This window comes from Rhinatrema bivittatum, chromosome 17 (genome assembly GCF_901001135.1).
Source record: "Rhinatrema bivittatum chromosome 17, aRhiBiv1.1, whole genome shotgun sequence".
In the NCBI taxonomy this organism is placed as follows: Eukaryota; Metazoa; Chordata; class Amphibia; order Gymnophiona; family Rhinatrematidae; genus Rhinatrema; species Rhinatrema bivittatum.
The window spans coordinates 47764540-47788070 of record NC_042631.1 but is presented as its reverse complement, the minus strand read 5'-3'; the positions used below and the strand labels follow the sequence as shown (position 1 = coordinate 47788070).

At 47.2% G+C, this 23531-nt stretch overlaps 1 protein-coding gene across 1 annotated transcript in view; it reads left to right on the top strand.

Annotated features, from left to right (window-relative positions):
- Positions 1–23531, top strand: part of EPS8L2 (EPS8 like 2) — a 423360-nt gene that overhangs the window by 224905 nt on the left and 174924 nt on the right. Inside the window, 1 exon segment of the mRNA XM_029582244.1 lies at positions 18619–18780. Within this exon segment, the coding sequence (XP_029438104.1) occupies positions 18619–18780 (162 nt within the window).

The following is a 23531-nucleotide window of genomic DNA, read 5'->3' as shown; positions in this document are numbered from 1 at the left end:
TTGTAACTGTTGCACTTTCTTAACCACACCCTTGTTACTGTGGTTCGAGTTCTCTATACCTTACACATTGTTAAATGTAAACCGGTTTGATGTGATTCTTGTCATGAAAATCGGTATAGCAAAATAATAAATAAATAAATAAATAAATAAATAAGAAGTGATAGTATTAGACTCTGCCAGGCTGCACAGCGACTAAGGCCCGCTCTGCGGCTGACAGACAGTGGAAAGAAGAGGAAGAAGGGAAAAGAAAAATGAAAATGAAGCTACTGTAAGGTAAGGAAAAGAAAAATAGCTGCAGCTCTAGAAAAAATCACTTACAAGCCTGGGAGGAGAGAACAAGGTTGAATCCCGTGACACACACGGCTCCCGCGACCTCACGGTTACGCAGAAAAAAGAAACAGAGGGACTCTGCCTAGGAGGCAGGGTGACGACTACAGCTGCACATGCTCAGTAGGGCATGTTTGAAATTTCTAGAATCTTTGAGATCAAAGTTCCGTGCTGGGCTCCATCCGATGATGTCACCCATGTATGAGGACTACCATCCTGCTTATCCTCGGAGAATCCCCCATGCCTTCTATTAAGGATAGTAACTGCTGCTCCATGCAAGTTACCCCTATGCACCCTTTTTATTTCTAATTTCTATCCTTTAGGGATCTACAGTGTTTACATTATGGGATTGTTTGAAAATGGCTGCAAGAGTGACATATGTGAAAAAGAAGAGGGAGGCAAAGAGACTAGATTTACTGCAAAAATTAACAAAACTGGAAATCTGACACAAGAGGGCTCCATCAGTTCAGCTATTACAACCATTACAGTCTATAAGGAAAGTATTAAAGGACCTGGATATGGACGACATTGTTTTCCAAATGGATATGGTTAAATGGGAATACTTTGAACATAATAATAAGGCTAGCAGGTTGTTGGCTAGGAAATTGAAAGAGAGAATAACGCAAAACCAGATCTTTAGGATAAAGGCCAGTAGGGGGGAATTATTTTGGATTCTGAGGGTATTAGCAAAGCCCGGCAGAGATGTGATTTTGTGTGGTTCCTATAGACCCATCTCCCTTATCAATACAGATCTAAAGATATTAGCGAAAGTGCTTGCACTCTGATTGGGATCAGTAGCAATATCTATTATACATGCTGACCAGGCGGGTTTTATCCCAGGAAGATCAGCTTCAGATAATGTTTGCAGGGTACTGAATCTAGTGTGGTGGGCTCAGCAGAAAAAAAAGTCCCTTCTGTATTATTAGCAATTGACGCGGAGAAAGCGTATGACTGGGAATACTTGTTTGCTGTAATAAGTACAATGGGATTGGGACAGAACTTTCTAACCTGTATTAATGTGAATGGTGGGTATTCGCCTACTTTTCCAGTATGTAGAGGAACAAGGTGGGGGTGTGGTTTTATATATTGTCTAATAAAAGAACTAGTGTGTATCTGTCTCCTACACTAAGCCTGACCAGTGTCCTCTCTGGAGCTCCCCCGAGGGTGTGGTCACCTGCCACTGGTCCAAGGATCCACCCATAACTATTCTAAATAATAACAGATTGCTATCTCCAGCAACTCTGTTAATAACAGATTGCTATCTCTCAGCTTTAACAACAGAGCTTTAATAACAGATTTCTAACTCCAAGGATCCGGCTTAACTCCAAGGATCCGGCTTGTCTCCAGGGTTCCGGCTAACTCCATGGATCCGGCTTGACTCCAGGGTTCCGGCTTAACTCCATGGATCCAGCTTGTCTCCAGGGTTCTGACTTGTCTCCAGGGTTCCGGCTTAACTCCATGGATTTGGCTTGACTCCAGGATTTCGGCTTGACTCCAGGGTTTCGGTTAACTACATGGATCCAGCACAACTCAATGCTTTACAGGCTATACTGGGCCTGGCCCAGCGCATTGCGGAACAACAGGACGCCTTGGAAAAACTTACTTCAGCTTTTCATCAGCTACACACACAGAAGGTTCAAAGCACTGCTTCTAACTATGAACGTCAGTTACAGGAAGTAACTTTAAAGACTGCTGTACCACTGGCGGCTCCGATCCGCTTCTCCGGAGAAATACGGAAGACCCAGGGCTTTTTAAACAAGTGCTGTATGCACTTTACCCTACAACCATCTTTATTTCCTACTGCTCTCTCCAAGACTACCTACATCCTTTCTTATTTGGATGGTAGGGCCTTGTCTTGGGCATCTACCTTGTGGGAACACAAGGACCCTATTTTGCAGGACATAGAAGGATTTATGGACTTATTTAAATCCGTTTTCGATGACCCTGCTCAAATTTCTGTAGCCGGCTTTGCTTTGGTGGAATTGAAGCAAGGCAAATTGGCTGAATTTGCCATAGAATTTAAAACTCTTGCGGCAGAACTCTGCTGGGACCCTAAATGTCGCAAGACTCTCTTTTGCAGAGGCCTGGATACCCGTTTAAAAGACGAGCTGGCTGCTCGTGAAACACCTGACTCGCTGGACGAATTAGTAGCCTTGGCCACTCGGATTGATCACCGGCTCCGGGACAAGGTGAAGGAAATCCGGCCTAAGATGTTATCTGGATTGAATCAGGCTAGCTCTATACCTGCACCTCGAAAGGTTCCAGTAAATTCTGCTGCTGATAAAGATGAACCGATGCAACTTGGTCATGGACATTTAACTTCTAAAGAGAGAAGATTTCGGAAGAAGCACGGCCTTTGCATGTACTGCGGTCAGCCTAGCCATGACGTCTCTACATGCTCTATTCGTCCGAGAAACGGACGGGCCTGAGTCCTGCAGGAGGACTGTTCTTGGACCATGTCGCGTCTTCTCCTTCGCATTCTCTCCCAGTCTCTTTGACCTACGGACCGGGTTTGGTTCAGATTCCTGCCCTGGTGGACTCAGGGGTAGGAGGCAACTTTATTTTCAAAACTTTAGTGGAATATCTGAGGAGTCCTCTCGTGAATTCAGAAGATCCACTATTGCACTACAACTTGAAGTGGGTTTTGGACGTTTCTCAACACCGCCACTTCTATTGAAGAACGCAATGACGTCTCCAGCAGCCCTACCCATTGCTGCTGATATTCATACGCCTTCAACGTTCATCTTGGCTTGAAGGCGCTCAACATCAAATAACCGTATTCACGGATCATTATACCTTAGAGTATCTCTGTTACGCTCTTTCCTTTCGGAGGATGTGCCTGATGAGCCACAGCACATATTGACCCAAAGAAGATACTCTTGGTAACTACCCAGTCCGTATCCGCTGGCAATGCCATCAATTCTCTTCCTTCAACCTCCACGACAAATTAGGAAACCTCCAGATTTCGTGGCTTTTTGTGCGGTTGCCTTCTGTGGTCCAGCCCTTTAGTTTGACTGGCCACTTCGATGGCTTCCGTGTTTTATTCTTAAATTTTTATTCACAATATTTTTTAGATAATTTTCTGCATTTCTGCTTTTTATACTGCTCAGTTCCCATGTAAGGGTTTGTGCATTATTTCCCTAGTGCGCGGTGCGATCTGTTATGTTTATTCCACTTATCTTTAATTGTCCAATTGCTGCTGCTGTTTAGTATAGGACCGCTGCCGCTTGCCCGACACTGGCCATGTTTCGGCAGTAATCTGCCTGCTTCAGGGGCCTCGGGAAGGGATTTCTTAATCGCGGAGTCTCCGTCAAAAATGCACTGGCGTCCTGACTAGAATTAAAGCAACCTATTAACTTAAAATCGTACACACACAGGACATCTAGATAATATTATCGTAAGGTAGGTGACGTCATCAGATTGATTGACAGGCAGGCACCCTAGGGTGCTAGCACCCAGGATCACAGGGAGATGATGTGATTGGTCCATTTAGTGGTCCGGAGATCATATAAAAAATGAAGGAATAGAGATAGAAGCATGAAGGCGCCGCTCACATTGAAGAATGAATTACAAAAATAGTAAGTATTTGAAGCTCGATAGTGGTAAAAATATTTTAAATGACAAAATAGAAGTTTAGTAAACGATTTTAAGTTAATAGGTTGCTTTAATTCTAGTCAGGACGCCAGTGCATTTTTGACGGAGACTCCGCGATTAAGAAATCCCTTCCCGAGGCACCTGAAGCAGGCAGATTACTGCCGAAACATGGCCAGTGTCGGGCAAGCGGCAGCGGTCCTATACTAAACAGCGGCGGCAATTGGACAATTAAAGATAAGTGGAATAAACATAACGGATCGCACCGCGCACCGGGGAAATAATGCACAAACCCTTACATGGGAACTGAGCAGTATAAAAAGCAGAAATGCAGAAAATTATCTAAAAAATATTGTGAATAAAAATTTAAGAATAGAACACGGAAGCCATCGAAGTGGCCAGTCAGACTAAAGGGCTGGACCACAGAAGGCAACCGCACAAAAAACCACGAAATCTGGAGGTTTCCTAATTTGTCGTGGAGGTTGAAGAATTATATAGTTTAGGAAACGAGGTTGGTTATTGTTTAGTGAATACTGGGGTAAAAAGAACCTCAAAAATTATTAAATAAAAATGACCAGTACCACTTCTTGGGACAATACACTATCATTTTCGGAGGCAAGGCTACAAGCCTTGCTAGCTAACCCATCGATATTCACTACTTCAGAAGGACAACAGCAAGATCAATGGGAATCCATCTTGGCATCACAGAAACGATTGTTACGCACAGAAATGCATGCAGGCCCTCTCATCGAGTATTGCCGCATCCAGCGGATCCCTAGAGGGCTAAGAATTCAAAAAGAACCCAGATTATATGGAGAGGATCCAGAATTTATACAAAACTGGAATAAGATTTTAAACAAATGTTCACTGGATCTAATGATCCTGATTATAGAAACGGCACACACTACAGCAGTGCAGGTTAAGGAAGAAATAGAATCCGCCCTAGATGATATCCGCAAACAAGAACCGGAAGACAAATATGCGCAATCTACCAAGGAATTACAAGAGAAAATTGACAAGTTCAGGGAAGAACTAAAACAATTTAAACTCACCAAATTTCTTCGTGATGAGGTGGACTATAAGAAGGGAAACGTATACAATTGGATGTCTACTCAATTTAAAAAATCCAAAACCCAAAGTGACCTTTGCAGAGTCATCTGATGACTCCTCAGGAGATGATAAGCGATCAGGAGAAAATATTAGTCATGCAGCGACAGATGAGGAAGACACACATCATTTTTTAGATCAAAATACAAAACACAAGGACGACAAGCGACTCAAAGAAGCAACACACAATACACGTCGACCATACGGCAGGACCCGACAAACAAGAAACAGATGAAAGGCAAACTGGGGGATGGGGTCATAAATATATCATCAACAACATTGACAAAGCCACAATTATCTCTTTTAGATAAAGGGTTATCCTTTGCACCTAACAACGTATACTCCACATTTGAAGGGGAAAAATTTTTGTATAGGTTCATACGTCAATTGAGACTGAGATTGTTTTTTGAAAATACTCCTCAGCAAACTGGCGAGAGAGACACTTTGGCACCTTCATCCACATGGGTCCCCCCCGGTCCTATAGACCCTGTGATTCACACATTTTTAGAAATGGTACGACAGGAGAGCTTTTCCAAAAAATTAAAACAACAGTCACGAAATTCAAATCTGAGTAAATTGGAAAAGGAGGCATTGGAAAAGCTACAGCGTAATCAGGATATTGTCATAAAACCGGCGGACAAAGGGGGGGTTCAATTGTTATACAGGACAGAACACAATATATTACGGAAGTAGAAAGACAATTGAATGATAGTACTTCCTACTTAAAAATAGCAATAGACCCAACTTGGAACATTAAAAAACACATAGATCAACTAGTGGACCAGGCACAAAAAGCTGGAGGATTTCAATGAAAGAAGCACGGTTCTTGACAGTGGACCACCCGGTCTGTCCAGTATTCTACACAGTACCCAAGATACACAAAACATTGCAGTGTCCACCAGGGAGACCCATAGTCTCGACGAAAGGATCTCTACTTGAACCTCTATCCCGGTTTGTCGATCGGGCCCTGCGAAAGTTCATTCCTCAAATTCCCTCATACATAAGAGATTCGTCTCAGCTCATCACGATGTTACAAGAGTACCCGCAGTTGAAGGAACCATTTTATTTAGTAACAATTGACATTACAGCTTTATATACCAGCATTCCGCAAGGAGAAGCCTTAACCACGATTACAGAAGTTCTCACTATGGAACAACAACCACAAAGAATTCCCAATGCATTTATAATAGAATTGGCTGAAGTGGCACTCACAAAAAATCTCAAGATCCTTGTCATCAATGCAGAGGACGACTTAGAGATCTAAATCTAAGAGATACTGGATGTTCATATATGAGGCAAGATTTTGAATACCTTCTGAGATGGGAAGGTTCCAGCCCCGAAGTACCCTCTTGGGAGCCTCAGACCAATATCTTGGATAAGGAGATGCTTCGTCGATTCCATCTCGCACATCCTTCAAAACCCAAACCTGGTTCCCGAAGAGGAGATCGCCCTTTGAAGAGGGGTACTGTTGTGTCCGTCGCTGTCCGACGTCTCTGCTCTGCCCATCTTACCTCGTTGGCGACTCCCTCCGGGGTTGATGGAAGGCTAGCTGCTGCGGCATCTCCAGGCCGTCCTCCGGCGTTCCCGGACCGGCTCGATGCTGCAAGCAGCCATATTGACCAGATGCCTAAGGGCGTGCATGCGCACACGGCCCGACTGATGTACCGGCGTTGGCGCGAACCTCAGGGGCGTCCCCCTGAGATGACATCATCAGCTCCAGATATTTAAGGTCTCAGTTTTCACTAATAAGACGAGTTAGCAAAGGTTTGCTTCCTCCAGGTCGCTGCGGATGGGATTCGCTCTCCGCAAACCTAGCTACTCTGCCTCCTTGGACTTCACTAGAGGTACCCGCTCCTCTGGGGCCTCGCTCTCTCTTTTTTTTTTCAGGTCGCAGTCCAGAACCGGTACTCGCTCCTCGAGGGCCCACGTCCCGGACCAGCTCCTGAATACCACTTCTGCTAAGAAGTAATCGCTACTTACAACATTAGTGAGTTTCATCTATCTCTCAGAGCTTTCCCTGGGTCCAGGTACTCGCTCCTCGAGGGCCTACTGCATTCCAACTCCTGGGCTGCCTTAAGAGACTATGGTGTGAGTGTTATCACCAAGGACTTAATCCAGAACTCTGCATATCCTATCTACTCACTTTCTTAGTTTCTCTACAGCTAAGCCACCTTGGAATCTCTGTTCCAATACCTGAGGGACTACAGCCCAGCCGGGCGCTTCCATCTCACTACTGCCACCTTTTGTGGTTTAATATACTGCTTACCAAGAAGTCTTTGTTGCTTATAACATCAGTGAGTTCTGTCTATCTCTCAGAGCTTTCCCTGGAACCAGGTACTTGCTCCTCGAGGGCCTAATGCATACCAACTCCTGGGCTGCCTTAAGAGACTATGGTGTGTGTTATCACCAAGGACTTGTTCCTGAACTCTGCATGTCTTGCCTACTCACTTTCTTAGTTTCTCTACAGCTCAGCCACCTTGGGATCGCTGTTCCAGTACCTGAGGGACTGCAGCCCAGCCGGGCGCTTCCAGCTCACTACTGCCACCTCTGGTGGTTTTATGTATTGTCTAATAAAAGAACTAGTGTGTGTCTGTCTCCTACAATAAGCCTGACCAGTGGTTCCTCTCGGGAGCTCCCCCGAGGGTATGGTCACCTGCCACTGGTCCAGGGATCCACCCACAACTATTCTAAATAATAACAGATTGCTATCTCCAGCAACTCCGTTAATTACAGATTGCTATCTCTCAGCTTTAACAACAGAGCTTTAATAACACTCTGGAACATAGAGAGTCTGGACGAAGGCAAGGAACTTCGAAGACTCAGGTTCAAGGTTCAGGAACAAAGTCAAGTACTGGGTTGAGGCTGCCACGCAGCGCGCCCTACACAGCCCACCGTAAATGGGTGGATCCAATTGGCTGGTCACGGACCACGCTAGAATGCGAAGCAGGCTCTAGACAAGGTGTGGAATAGCTGAAGCTGGAACATGGCGAAGATTCAGTAGAAGCCTGTACCAAGGCACGCCCTACACAGCCCATCCTAGGCTGGTCGCGGACCACGCTGGAATGGCACAGGTTCAGTCAGAGTCTTAGGCATGGACGGAGCAGCCCCAAGAACATCCAAGGGCCGGAAAGAGAGTCAGGACGGAGGACCAAGACGGAACTTGGCTTCAAACAGGAAACAGGACCAAGACGGGACTTGGCTTCAGGCAAGGATGACCCTCCGGAGACTTGAGCTGCGGACGAGAAGACAGGCAATGTACCATGAGCATGCCAGGAAAGGATGGCATCGAGGAACCAGGGGTTCTGGAAGCAGAGGCAAAGACAAGGTATCAGGAAGCAACATCAGGAACCAAGGACATCGGACAAAAGGAACATGGAAACATATCAAGACGAGACATGGAGCTCCAACAAAGAACGAAGGCCTGACGGAGCGCTGGAAGGCGAGACATCCAGGAGCAACTAACTCCAATGCAAGGCAAAGCAGAACTGAAAGAGAAGTCCTTTTATAGAGCAGGATTATGCTCTTATGGCAACTCCCTGGGAGGACTTTAGATGGGCCATACTCGGCTGGCCCTATAACTAAAGAGAAGAGCTGTGGGCTGACCCCTTAGGAAGAAGGGCGAGGCCCAAACTAGAAAGTCAAGGAGGAAGCAGAGCAGGCATCAGGTAGGCCCAGATGGCAACGGCGGCCTCCCAGGCCTTGGAGCAAAACCGGGATAGACTGTCCAGGCAAGGCCCCGGCTTCGGTGCAGCCTCCAGAGAAAAGGTGAGAGGTCTCTCGTGGCACAGCTACGAGAGGAATTGTAACAAAAACATTATATTGATGAGCTTGTATCTGGCAAAGCGTCTGTTGTATCCCTCAGAGAAAGCTATGGGTGTTCAGAGTCATAGAAGAAGAATCTAGATTCCTGAAATTTGACTGCACATTTATAAGGGCAACAAAGGAAAAAGAGAGGATCAGCTGAATGTAGGTGCATTGTGAGAGCCCATGCAGACACTTCGAGGGAAACAAATTTTAACTAGGGCAATGTGTCACTTAAATGGCACCAGTCTGTTCATGGCAATCTGCAGCCTGAAGGGGTAAAGGACACAACTAGCAATTGCTGCAGCCTGCCTCCTACCTTGGCAGTCATCTGACTAAATAGAAGCCTGAGCCTCTCTAATAACAGACTTGCGGACCAATCATGGAGGGGAGGGGCTAGATCATCAGCAGCTTTAGATGCTACGACCCTGGCTTCAGCTAGTTTTCTCAGATGACGAATCCCTGACAACATGTGTAAATCATGACTTGATGCTGGATGTAGGAAGCCATTTATTCTATGAAGGGCAGAATTCACAGGTGTATGCACCTTGAATGTATGTATGGATTTAGCTCATGCCTTATGGGCACCCCTGTTCTGGCCAGCAGGCACAAATGTCAAGGTAGAGCAGTTGGTAGCTATTAGGTTGGTCTGGCATGACCTATGGTTTCTGAACCCATGCTGATTCTTGCTAATCATTTTCCTTCTCCTTTTCTCTAATAGCCTCAAGTATTTTCTCTAGAATTGAGATTAGGATAACTAGTTGCCTAGGTAGGTTTTAAATCTCTTTTGAATATGAGCACTACCCATGCCCTTCATCAGTCAGGATCCATATTCAGCAAGTTGGAGAGTAGCAAAATTATCTGGTTAAAATTACCTGGTTAACTTTATCCAAATATTCAGGGAGATATGTCTCCCACTGAATATCCTTGGCTAAAGTTACCCAGATAAAGTTATTTCCCTTCCTGGCATTGCTTCTTGTACCCCACTCCTTTAAACACATTGGGCCAGAGGTCCCCTTCTCTCCTCTCCATTCCCTCTCCACTCCACAACCAAAATCATCCCTTCCATCAGAAGCCAGAATCTCTTGCGACGCCAACACTCCACATCCACCCACCCAAAGTGGAACTCATTGGTAAAACCCCTATCCCTCCCTCACAAAAAAAAATTCCTCCTGAAAAGAAGCCAGAGGCTAGCTGGGAAGTCATAAGCTTCATCCTCTCAGCTAAGTGTCCATCATTGCTTTGACAGCAGCATCATTAACCTACGCTAGTTGTCAGGGCTGTTACGGTTGCCGCTCACGGGGCCCAAACTGCGAGCAGCCCCTGTCACCTCTCTACTGCCTGCCACACCGGTTGGGCAGGTGCCCGTCCATCTTTCCTCCTCCTTCACAACCACCGCCGCTGCTGTGGCTTCCCTCTACAGCATGGAGCTACCACCACTGTCCACGGTAGGAAGGGCCGTCACCGTTACTTCCACATCTTCGTGGCAGGGACGCCACCGACGCCAACTTCCTCCTCCATCTGTCTCCTCTAGATGTGTGCGCCTCTGTACATCTGTACATTATTTTAAGGGCCAGCAACAGGAACAGCCCCATGGCCCCAACAGATGATGTCATCTTCCTGTGCCATGTCCAGCCCTATAAAAGGGCCTTGTTTGTTCTCTTCAGAGCCTTCGCATCGGATCTTCATGGTCGTCCATGCTTCTTCTTTCCGGTCAAAGTCCTCCGTGGTCTCCTTGGGTCTAGATGTTCCTGGTCTTCGTTGGATGTTCCTGGTCCTCATCAAAACTCCTTTGTTGTCTCTCCGGTGTTCCTGATGTTCCATGTTCCTGATGTTCCAGTCCTGGTCCTGATGTTCCCATCTCCGGCTCTTTGTCCTGCTTCCAGGTTTCCTGCTTGTCCACCTTTTCTGGCATGCCACCGTCGTGGTACGTGACCAGTCCATGTAGGGTGCTTCATGGCACAAGGCCTGTCTTCACGTCTGCAGCTCAAGTCTTCAGAAGGCCCTTGCTTTTAATACCGAGGTCCTTTCCTGAATCCGATTTCTGAATCCTTGAATCCTGAGGTCTTGAATCCTGTTTCCTGATCTCGGAGTTTCTTGTTTCTGCTTCGTTCCATGCCCTAGACTCAAGCCAGAACCTGCTCTGCTTCAGCATGGTCCGTGACCAGCCACAGGCGGCTGTGTAGGGTGCGCCTCGGTGCAGGCCTCTCCTGAATCTTCGTCATGTTTCCAGTTTCAAGTCTCCATCTTCTCGCCTGGAGTCTGCTTCGCTTTCAGCGTATTCCGTGACCAGCCATGGGCGGCTGTTTAGGGCACCTGTGGTGCAGTACTCACCCTGTACTAGTGCCTGAATCCTGAATCCTCGTCTGAGTCTTCCAAGTTCCTCAAGTCCTCATCTGAGTCTTCCAAGTTCCTGAGTTCTATGTCTCATCTTGTTCTTGCCCTCAGCCTCCATCTAGCCTCACGTACTCGTCTTTCCCAAGAGACGGATCCAGAAGGGCTACATTACATTGTTGGATCTTACCTGTGCATGCAGGTCCAGTGGAGGTCTGAGCCTGCCTAGTTCCAGTCCTCGATGTCCACATCTCGATCCTGGTCCAGCTTTGGTCCAGCTCCTACCCGTGCTTGGACACTCTCACCTCCAACAGTGTTTATCTTGGGGCTTCCCCCTGAGCCGTGCCATGGTCCAAGGGCTCACATCCCTCTAGAGCAAGTGACGACACCTCCGCGCTTGCAACAGGATGCAAAGGCAGTCGCAACAAGGGCAATGCTAGACACTGGGAGGATGGCCTGGTATACACACATTTTAGCTACTAGATAAAATCTTTTAACTCCTCATATTTCTCTTTGATGTCTTTACCATCAACTTTTCCTCCCAGTTTACCCTAGCCAGCAGTTCTACATATTTTAAAGTTGGTCCTTTTAAAATATAGTGTCTTGATTTTCCTTGTTTGTGCTTTCTGTACAAAAGATCTCAAAAGATCCCATATTGTGATCACTGTTCTCCAAATATTCTATGACCTGCAGGTCATTCACTGTCCCTCTTGGTTACTAGGACTAGATCCAAAATACTGCAAGGCTAGTCAGGACTCTTTCATGCTGAGAAAAAGGGTCCGAGAGGGGGAGGGAAGCAGGGGAGAGGAGGGGGGAGAGAAAAGTTGCTCAATTTGATTTAGGTTTTCCAACCTGCAGTAGAAGCTATTTAGGCCATCTCAAGTCCAGACAGTCCTGACCCCACTTCTGACTGGCCTTATCTCCCTGGAGTATGGATCTTCCATGAGCTAGATGCTGGGTTGAAGTCTAAGCTTAGGTGGACAAACTGCAGTCATCACCAGCAATCCTCAGTCAGCAGTTCCTCTTGCCCCATATTCATCATGAGTTGATTAAATCCCAACTGGACCAGAAAGCTCAAATACTGACCCAAGCCTGGGCTGATCTAACCAACAGAACTCCCAGCATAATCCAAAGTGGAATCAAACCATGTCATAGCGGGTTTTTAAAGCTCTAAATATATAGAATATCAGCTGTTTCTCACAGGACAAGCAGGATGGTAGTCCTCACATAGGGATGACATCATCAGGATGGAGCCCAATCATGGAACACTTTTGTCAAAGTTTCTAGAACTTTGACTGGCACCTACTGGGCATGCCCAGCATGGCACTAACCCTGTATCCAGCAGGATTCCCCCTTCAGTCTCTTTTTTTCCACGCAGTAGTAACCACGCGGGTTAAGGAGCCCTCTAAAGATTCGTGACAAGAATTTTCCTCACGGAACTTCTTTCAAAATTTTCAAAAAATTCTACCCCATAGGGGTCCCCCTATCGATTCCGTACTCTGCGGTCGAAAGGTAAGGCTTTACCCTTGTTTGCGGTTGATTCTCGTCGAGTTTTCCCTTTGGGGCCTACCAGCCATCGATCGCACCGCGGCTAAATTTTTGTCGAAGCCATGGCATCGGGTTTTTGTCGGTGCCCCGACTGTCCTCGGACAATGTCCATCACAGGCCCATATAGGGTTTGTGTATTATGTCTGGGGTCCAACCATGACATGCTAACTTGCACCAAATGTGCCCAAATGACACCGAAGGGCCGTAAGGCCCGCTCAGAGAAGATGGAGTTTCTTTTTCAGTCAAAACGTCCGATTCCATCAACCGCTTTGACATCGTCTGAGCCAATGCCATCGACCTCTCGCCAGCAGTGGGACACCTGTGCTGTCCGACCGGCATCGACTACTCCAAAAGTGTCGACTTCTTCCTCTTCGCCTCACGAGAAGGACCGAGGAGAACATCGTGAAAAGTGTTGGCACTGTCATCGGAAGGCTCAGTCCGCTTATCCAGGCAAGCCCTCGGCATTGGCGTCAACAGAGCCACGACAAAGAAATCCTGTCCAAAGAAGGCCCTATCCTCCTCTGCGACCGGGTCACCGAGGCATTCCCCACCTTCATCGGTGCAGGGAGCCGCGACTCCACTTTCACCGGTAGACCCTCCAGCTATGCCAGTATTGCCTCCCACTCCGAAGCTGGGGATACATGCCCCAGGCTTCCGCGAGGAATTGGATTGGATGATTCAAGAGGCCATCAGTAAGGCACTGCATGGCTTCCAACCTCCATCGGCGCCAACACTGATGCCAGCCCCAGTCACCGACCCGATACCCACGGTGCTTGCACCGCTGCTAGGCAGACTGGATGTGCTGATTGGTGCTCTTCCACTGGTGAAACTGAGGATACCGGTATGTCCACCGCCTTCCACGCCGATACCTTTGTCATCGGATGACGAAGAAACACCGATACCAATACCACCGTCTAGGATCTTGCCACCGACTCACCCGTCGATGTCATCGGTTCCATCTGTGCCTATTCTGCCATCGATACCGCATCATCCTTATTTGGTGCCACCATCGATGCTGTCGGTGCCACCTTCAATGCCGTCAGTGCAACCTCTGATGCCGTCGATGCCTAGGCCTCATCCTTCAGGAATAGTACCATTACTCCCCTCTGGAGATCCTGTGGGAGCCGGTGATCAAACTTATGATCCATGGACTGATGATTCTTCACAGGATTCTGAAGATCTACCTTCAGAGCCGTCTCCCCCTGAGGAGAGAAGACGTTCTTCTCCAGAGAACCTGTCCTTTATTAATTTTATAAAGGAAATGTCTGAAGCCATACCATTCCAACTTCAGACAGAAGAGGATTCCAGACATAAAATGCTGGAAGTACTCCAGTTCGTAGATGCACCCAAGGAGATCATGTCCATACCTGTTCATGAAGTTCTCTAGGTCTTGCTGAAGAGAAATTGGGAGCATCCAGGCTCTGTACCACCGGTAAATCGAAAGACAGATGCCACCTACCTGGTCCAGTTGTGGTTTCCAAAAACCACAACTGGATCACCATTCTGTGGTTGTGGAATCAGCCCAGAAAAAAGCACGACGTTCTAAACCTCATTCTTCGATTCCTCCAGGAAAAGAACAGAGGTCCTTTGACACATTTGGCCATCGTTTTTTCCATGAATCTATGCTTATTTCTCGCATTGCTTCCTACCAGTTATACATGACCCAGTATAACAGAGACCTGTTCAAGAAGATCCAAGATTTTTCTGAATCTTTACCCAACCAGCTTCAGGATCAGCTGAATGCCCTGGTTCAGAAGGGTCTAGATGCTGGCAAGCATGAGGTCCGCGCTGCCTATGATATTTTTAACATTGCCTCTAGGGTGTCTGCAGTGGGAATTAGTGCAAGACGGTATGCCTGGCTAAAGTCTTCTGACTTGAGACTAGAGGTACGTATGAATAGTTAGACTGCTTGGCTGACCTCCCCTGTGCTGGTGATAATCTCTTCGGGGACAAAATTCAAGAGACTGTAGCACAGCTCAAAGACCACCACGAGACGTTACGCCAGCTTTCGTCCGTGCCTACTGATTTCCCGTCCACATCTAAAAGGACATTCCAAAGAGACTCTGCCGTCCTTCAAGCCACGGAGATATTATCCTCCTGCTACTCAAGGTCTCCCCTCCAGACCTTACCAGAAAGGTCAAGCCAGACAATCCCGGCCTCAGAAGACTCAGCAAGCCCCTCCACCAGGCCCAGCTGCTGGATTTTGACTCCTCGCTGGAGAGCATTAGCCAACTTCCTCTACCGTCCGTACCCGTAGGCGGTCAGTTGTGCCACTTCACCAACATATGGCATACGATCACTTCGGAATAGTGGGTACTTGCTGTACTGACCCAAGGCTACCACCTCAACTTCCTGTCTGTACCAGCAGACTCCCCACCTCGGCCGACGTGGGGATCATCCAACCAATCCTCTCATCTGGAGGAGGAGGCTTCAACCCTCCTGAAATCCCAGGCAAATAGAACCAGTGCCCCTCTCCCAGCAGGGGCACGGGTTCTATTCCAGATATTTCCTTATCCCAAAAAAGTCAAGGGGCATTCGTCCAATTCTGGACCTGCGTGCCTTAAACAAATATCTACAGAGGGAAAAGTTCAGAATGGTGACCTTGGGTTCTCTACTGCCTCTTCTACAAAGAGGAGATTGGCTTTGCTCTCTTGATCTTCAGGATGCGTAACACATATCTCAATCACTCCGTCTCACCGCAAATTCCTTCGGTTCCTGGTTGGCCCCCAGCATTTTCAGTACCGGGTACTGCCGTTCGGCCTAGCATCCACTCCTCGAATCTTCACCAAGTGCCTCGTAGTGGTCGCGGCCTACCTCAGATGTCAAGGCATCCATGTCTACCCTTATCTCGATGATTAGCTGATAAGGGCTCTGACTGAAAGGGATGCACTTGCCTCCTTATGTCTAACTATCTATACGTTGCTGTCTCTCGGGTTTCTGATCAACTACCCCAAGTCCAGCCTAGTTCCGTCTCAAACCCTATCCTTCATAGGAGCCGACCTGAACACAATGCAGGCAAAAACATTCCTCCCTCAGGATCGAGCTCGTACTCTCATATCCCTCACACAATGCCTCCAGAATCGGCATTATTCGACAGCTCATCATTTCCTCATTTTGCTGGGTCACATGGCGTCCTCTGTACATGTCACTCTATTGACACGCCTCGCCATGAGAGTCATGCAGTGGACTCTGAAGTCCCAGTGGACTCAGGCTTACCATCCAATGTCCATCATTGTCCACATTACCAAGCAGCTCAACCTGTCGCTGGCCTGGTGGATGCAGCTCTCCAACCTCCTTCAAGGCCTTCCCTTTCAGGATCCAGAGCCTCAAATTATCCTAACCACAGAAGCCTCCAATCTAGATTGGGGTGCTCATGTGAACGGCCTACAGACTCAGGGTCCCTGGTCTCCAGAGGAAGCCAAACATCAGATAAATTTCCTGGAACATTGAGCGATCAGATATGCCCTCAGAGTCTTTCAGGATGGCCTCTCAAACAAGACCATCCTGATTCAAACTGATAACCAGGTAGCGATGTGGTACATCAACAAGCAAAGGGGAACGGGCTCCTACCTTCTGTGTCAGGAAGCTGCACAGATATGAGTGTGGGCTCTTTCCCACTCGATGTACTTCAGAGCGACCTACTTGGCGGGTGTGGACAATGTTCTAGCGGACCAGTTCCATCCGCACAAATGGTCCCTCAACCCTACGGTAGCAGACACAATCTTCCAACGTTGGAGGTATCCACACATAGACCTCTTTGCATCCATCCACAACCGCAAAGTAGAGAACTTCTGCGCCCTCACTCGCAGCCACCACTCACAGCCGAGGGATGCTTTTGTCCTCTCGTGGTCCAGCAGTCTCCTCTACGCGTACCCTCCACTTCCACTCATATCGAAGACTCTCATGAAGCTATGAAGGGACAAGGGCATAATGATTCTGATAGCCCCTCAGTTCACCAGCGCATCCCTCTAGGGAAGGATCCGCTTCTGATAACAGAACAACGGTTGCCTGCGCCACCCCAACCTCCAAGCCCTGTCGCTGATGGCCTGGATGTTGAAAGGTTAATACTTCAACCCCTTAACCTTTCAGAATTGGCATCCCGAGTCCTGGTAGCTTCACGAAAGCATTCCACGAGATGGTCTTATCATTCTAAGTGGAAAAGGTTTACGGTCTGGTGCACATCCATGTCCATAGACCCCTTCACTTGTTCCACAGTGAAATTTCTGGACTATCTCTGTCATCTGTCAGAATCAGGCCTGAAAACTTCCTCTATAAGAGTGCATTTCAGTGTGGTAGCCACTTTCCACAACGGCTTGGGAGATGTCTCTGTTTCGACACAACCCTTAGTCACACTCTTCATGAGAGGTTTGCTCCACCTGAAACCTCCATTGCGTCCTGCTTGGGACCTTAATGTGGTCTTAGCACGGCTCATGAAACCTTCGTTTGAGCCTCTTCACTCCTGCGATCTCCGCTATCTTACTTGGAAAGTGATTTTCCTCCTCGCTATCAAAACCGCTCGCAAAGTTAGTGAATTACAGGCATTAGTTACCTACCCGCCTTACACTAAAATTCTGCATGACACAGTGGTCCTCCATACACACCCTAAGTTTTTACCAAAGGTAGTGTCGGATTTTCATCTTAATCAATCCATCATCTTACCTACTTTCTTTCCAAGGCCCCATTCAAAACCAGGAGAAAAGGCTTTACATTCCCTTGACTGCAAACGTGCCTTAGCCTTTTATCTAGAGCCCACAGAAAGTCCACTCAATTATTTGTTTCTTTCGATACCATCACATTAGGAAATCCAGTTGGAAAGCAGACCCTTTCCTCCTGGTTGGCGGACTGTATCTCATTTTGCTACCAGCAAGCAGGCATTCCTCTACAACACCGTGTGAAACCACACTCTGTTAGGGCCTGGGCAACCTCAGTGGCACACCTTCGTTCGGTGCCACTTATTGATATTTGTAAGGCTGCGATCTGGAGTTCACACCATACCTTCGCAGCCCATTATTGCTTAGATAAGGCTGGCAGGCAAGATTCTATTTTTGGCCAGTCTGTTCTACGCAACTTATTCTCAGCTTAACTACCCAACATACTACCAGCGACCCGTTCAGGGTTTTCAGGATGCCCTCCTACCCAAATCCACCCCTGTGGTTGTGCCTGTTGCACGTCTTTGGGTGCATTTGGTGCATTGCTCGGGCATCCTCAGCTCACTACTCACCCATATGTGAGGACTACCATCCTGCTTGTCCTGTGAGAAAGCAGAGTTGCTTACCTGTAACAGATGTTCTCACAGGACAGCAGGATGTTAGTCCTCACGAAACCCACCCACCACCCCACGAAGTTGGGTTCGCTTGCGATTTGTTATTTTATTTTTCGCAAGTACTTCTTGCTGTACACGAGACTGAAGGGGGACCTTCTGGATGCAGGGTTAGTGCCATGCTGGGCATGCCCAGTAGGTGCCAGTCAAAGTTTTAGAAACTTTGACAAAAGTGTTCCGTGATTGAGCTCCATCCTGATGATGTCACCAATATGTGAGGACTAACATCCTGCTGACCTGTGAGAACACCTGTTACAGGTAAGCAACTCTGCTTTATTACTACTCATATCCTTAACTGACAAGGCTGGAATTCCCAAGTGTGACAGAAGCAGTTGGTCTGGGGTAGGATGAAGTGCTTATGCAGCAGCTGTGATTCAAGCTGAATTTACAGCTTCTATGTCCAGCCCTGCAGCAGAATGGGTGTCTGGAAGAGTCCAGAGAGGTCATCAAAGGAGAAAAATGGAAAAAAACTGGAAAGGCGGGCAGAAAGGAATAAAAAACCAGCATCCCAGCTACATGTGGTGGGGGGAAACTTGGACTGAGGTCCTCTGCTTTGCCCCAGCTGATACATTTTGACTTTTTTTTTCCAGCACCTGGCCACATTTGTGATGGATAAGAGTGAGGCTATTGTAACAGTTGACGATGCTATCAAAAAACTCATCCAGCTGGAGTCCAAGGAGAAGATTTGGACACAGGAGATGCTGCTACAAGTGAATGACAAATCCATCCGACTGCTGGACTGTAAGACAAAGGTAAGATATACGCTCACATTCCCATCATAGTAGCTTAGCAATTACAGTAGCACCAGACCCAGATCACAGTAGGACTTGACTGCGATCCAGGTTGAAATAATGCAAAACTTTCAGGTACAGGGAAAAGAGTGAGTGAAAGGGAAAAGGTTGGGGTGGGCATTGGTGGGGGGTGACCCCGGAAAGCATCATATTTTACAACAAATCAGGAACCAGGAGCGGGGGAGTGAAGGAAGGGAATTGAACAGCATTGACTCTCAGGCATCAAATCTGTTTTTTAAACATTGCGATGGGGCGCTTTGGGGTTGGAGTGGAAAGTTCTGCCCTGCAAGGCCTTTGGAGCTAGAGTAGGAAGGGATAGGGAACAGGTTTGGGTTTGAAGGCCTGCGATGTACAATTTTTTTAAAAAATAAGAATGCAACTGAACCGGCTATATTATTTTGAATATAGCTGGTTAAGTGTAAAGTTATCTGGCTAACTGTAGCCAAATAATTTTATTCATAACTGGCAATGTTCAAAAGAATATCCGGTTATATTTAAAGTTATCCAGCTAAGGGTAGCCGGATAACTTTAATCAGGGATATTCAGTGGGATGTTTATCCCACACTGAATATTCAAGACAAGTTTTCTGGCTAACTGGAGCAAGATAATTGTCCTCTAAATGGCCTATTGAATATTGGTCTTATTAAGAATTTAAAAATTCCCTGCTCGCCATACCTGTCATCTTTTGATTTCCAGTCACCCTGTGAATGTCCTGGATTGTGGGGGGGGTCTGCACAAACTTTATTCTCTCTCTCACACACTCACACTTACATACTCTCTCTCTCGTATGTATACCCTTGCTCTCACACACACTCAGGGCCAGCGCAATGCATTGTACAAGCCATGCATTTGCACAGGGCAGCAACTCTGAGGGGGCGATGGTCTGGGGACACCAGCATACAAAATGGAGCGGAGGCTGCAGGGCTGCCTGGCAGAATTTACTCCGCCAGCAACCCAAGTAGAGAAAAGGCTCCGGGCCGCCCACAGCATAGGATACCCTGAGGAGGCTCCGATTTAAGCATTGAATAGAGCGGGGTAACCCAAATCCCTGCCCAATCCAATGTAGCAACATGTGGATCCTCTCCCCTGCACGAGCCAGCAGCAGCAGCAGCAGCAGCAGCGTTTCAGTGAAGCTGTCTTCTTCTATTGCAGGACCAGTCACACAGTAGGAGCTGCAAATTTTCACTGCTTCTCTCGCAAGACTTGCCCTGCAGCAGCAGGAGATGATGTCAATGAAATGCTGCTGCTGCTGCTGCTGGCTCACGCAGGAGATCCACGGGTTTATATATAAGATCAGGCAGTGGTAAGGGTTGCCCTTGTCCAATCCGATGCCAAATCTGAGCAGGCAAGCCTCCCTTAGGCTCTTTGTCACAGGCAACCAGGAGCCTTTTCTCTACTAAGGCTGCCGGCAGGTTGAATTCTTCTAGGCAGCTCCACAGTCTCCGCTCCATTTTGTCCAGGAGGAAGAGCCTGGGAAGGGTAAAGAGGTGGGGCATGACTGCGTAAGAAGGCAGGAGAAGGAAGAAATTGGGGAAAGCATAGCAAAGAGTGAGAAGAGGGCAGGAATGATCAGGGGAGGGAGAGAGTAAGAAGAGAGCCTATAGAGGAAGGGAGCAGGGGAAAAGCTAAGATAATGAGGAAAGGGGGGGAGAAGAATGAGAAGAATCTCTAGAGAGACAGAGTTGGGGAAGAACTGAGTTAGTGTGAGAAGGGGGGAATATCTAGAGGGAGGGAGGGAAGAAGGGGGGGAAGTGGGATAAAGAACCAAGATAGTGAGGGAAAGGGGAAGAAGAGCTGAGGTAGTGAGACTGTGGGCTGCTCGGTGACCCCCATCCCAGCAGCAGCCAAAGTGGAGAGAAGACCACCTTGCAATCCCGACCCGGTGGAGGCCAAAGTGAAGAGGTGGGCCCAGGGCTGCTGGGGGAGTAAGTGGAAGAAAAGAAGATGAGGCCATGTGTGTGAGAGAGCATGTGTGTGTGTGTGTGTGTGTGTAGAAGAGACTGCCCAGATCTTTGTGTGTGTGTGAGACAGAAGGAGCATGTGAGAGAGGTGGTTTGTGTGTGTGGGAAGTGCGAGAAAGCATGTGTTAGTTTGTGTGAGAGGGAAAATATATGTATGTGTGTGTGTGTGCGTGCATGTGTGGGAGAGGGACTATGTGCATGTGAGAGAGGGAAGTATGAGTGTGGGACATAAATATGGTATGAGAGAAAGTAAGTGTGTGTGAATATATGAGAGAGAGGAGAAAGTTTTTTGTGCCCTCCCACACCCATTAATCCATAACAATCTCAGGATGAAAGGAAATTGAAATTTCCCAGGTATGGAGAGTGAGAAGGGTTTTTTTTTTTTTTTTAATCCTTATTAGTTTTAATTATTTGGTGTTATTTTGATGTGTCTGCTGTTTTGAAATATTTTACTGGTGTTTGGGAAATTAAAAAATCAATTTATATGAGTTTTTAATTATTGGATTTTGATTATCTTGAATATTTTCCTTATATATATGGTTTTTACATTGTTTTTACATTGTTTCACTATTCAGAGCCTGTGCATGTTGTAATTTGCAGTTAACTTTTTTTCTGCACATTTTTTATTTATACTTTATGGTCTCTTTTTTATTCTGAATTTGGTAATGGTCTGTCTATGTTCTGCAGGGAGGTATAATTGCTAGCGTATAGTTTCTGTGTAGAGATCTATAGCAGCCTGGCATGTTCTGTTTCCCTAATAAGAGGTGGTATTGGTATTTAGGATCTGGTGTTATATTTGCTGTGTTACTTTTTCATAGATAAAATTGTTACTGTTTTGAGTGCTGGCAGTTAGTGCTGATTTGGTATAGGAGGTTTACTATATTGTAGGCTATCTGAGGGTTAAGCCTACATCCAACATGTGTTACAATAGGCTTAATACCATATGGGTATTTTTTGCAGGGGTTTTCGGTTTGGGTGCCACAGTAGTGCATGAAAAAACATACAGGTTGCTGTAAGTGATATTTTTACCTTAGAAGTCTGTGCTCTGAATTTGTTTTTAAAGTAAAATCTGTTATAAATGAATACTTTTTAAGTACGTGTGTGTGTAGAGAGCTGGGGTGGGGTGGGGGGGGGGCTTTAAAGTTCTCCTAGAACATCTAATACCCTTGCACTGGCCATGGGTTCCAAAGGAAAGGGGGGGGACCTGGGTAGGAAGAAATATCGGATTTTTAAGTTTAGATTACTGGAGGGAGATGAATCAACTGGAGGACACGGTGGGTGGGTGGGGGCAGCACAATAATTGTTTGCATAAGGCAGCAAAAAAGCTAGCACCAGCCTTGCACACACTCCCTCTCTCACACATACACACATGCACACCCGATCTCTCATACACATACACTGTTACATTTGGCACCTCCTGCTCAGGAATTTCCTATGCGCGTGCACTGGATCTTAAAGAGCCTGTGATGGGAAATGTCCCCACAGTGTCCTGGGATGACATCATGGGCTCTTCTTACTTAAGCCTGTCCTATGATACCTCAGCAATGGGTCTCCTGCCTAAGTAGCAGTGTGTATTGCTCCTATGTTACTGATTGATCCTATTTGTTCCTGCATCTTCATCTAGCCTTGCCTTGCCTTGCTCAGCCTGCCTTGTCCAGCCCTGCGTTGCCCAGCCTTCCTCATCTAGCCTTGCCTTGCCCTGCCTGTCTCATCCAGTCTTGCCTTGCCCGGTCTGTCTTGTATAGTGTCTCCTGTGTGTCTTCGTTATCCTTGGCTTGACTTCCTAGACCTGACCTCTTGCTTGGACCTGATAATGACTGCCAGCCAAGGGACCTGACCTCTTGCTTGGATCTGACTACAAGTACCAGCCACCTGGACTTGACTGCTTGCTTGGAACTGACCACATTTGCTTGCTGCCTGCCACGACCCTTGGTCTGTCCCGGTATCTCCAGCCTGCTGCGTGTCCTGATCCCAGCATGCCCTTGGACTCTTGTTCACTCTAATGCCCTAGGGATCTGCCTGACAGCGGGCAGAATCCAAGGGCTCAACCTGCAGGGGAGGCAGCTGGTATAGGTGAAGCTTCAGTCTGTCCTACTTCAGGGCGCATTCGCCAGCTGTCGGCATAGGCCTCATAGGCTTGCCTACAAGGCTGCTTCAATTTTGCCACAGCACAAAGGGCTCACTCCCACACCACTCATCACACACACACACTCACTCACTCACAGCTTCTCTCTCACACATGCACACACATCCTCTCTCTCATGCAAACACTCATGCACATATGTATATAGGATCTCTCTTAATATACACACATACATGCAGGCACTCACTCACACATTCTTTCTCTCTCACATACCTACACAAATATGCATACAGGCTCTCATTCTCTCTTACACACACATGCACACATGCTTTCAGTGCCTCCCTCGCTCTTCTTAGGGTTGCAGCAGGATAGGCTTTGCTGTGGCCCCATCCTTCAATTTTTGAGCTACAGAAGAATGGGCTCCTCCGCAGCCCCACTGGGCCTTTAGACTGAGGCAGACTGGGCTTTGCTTCAGCCACTCTTTTCAGCAAGGTGAATTGGCCGCCACAGAAGTGTTTTGGAGCAGGGGCACATTTTGCCATTTCCAAAACTTTGCCACCTGAAGCAGCCATTTCAACCTGCCTCATGATAGACCCACCCTTGATCCCCTCTCAGAACATGCCTAATCTGAATGATCCTAATTAAGATTTCCTTGAATTGATAAATAA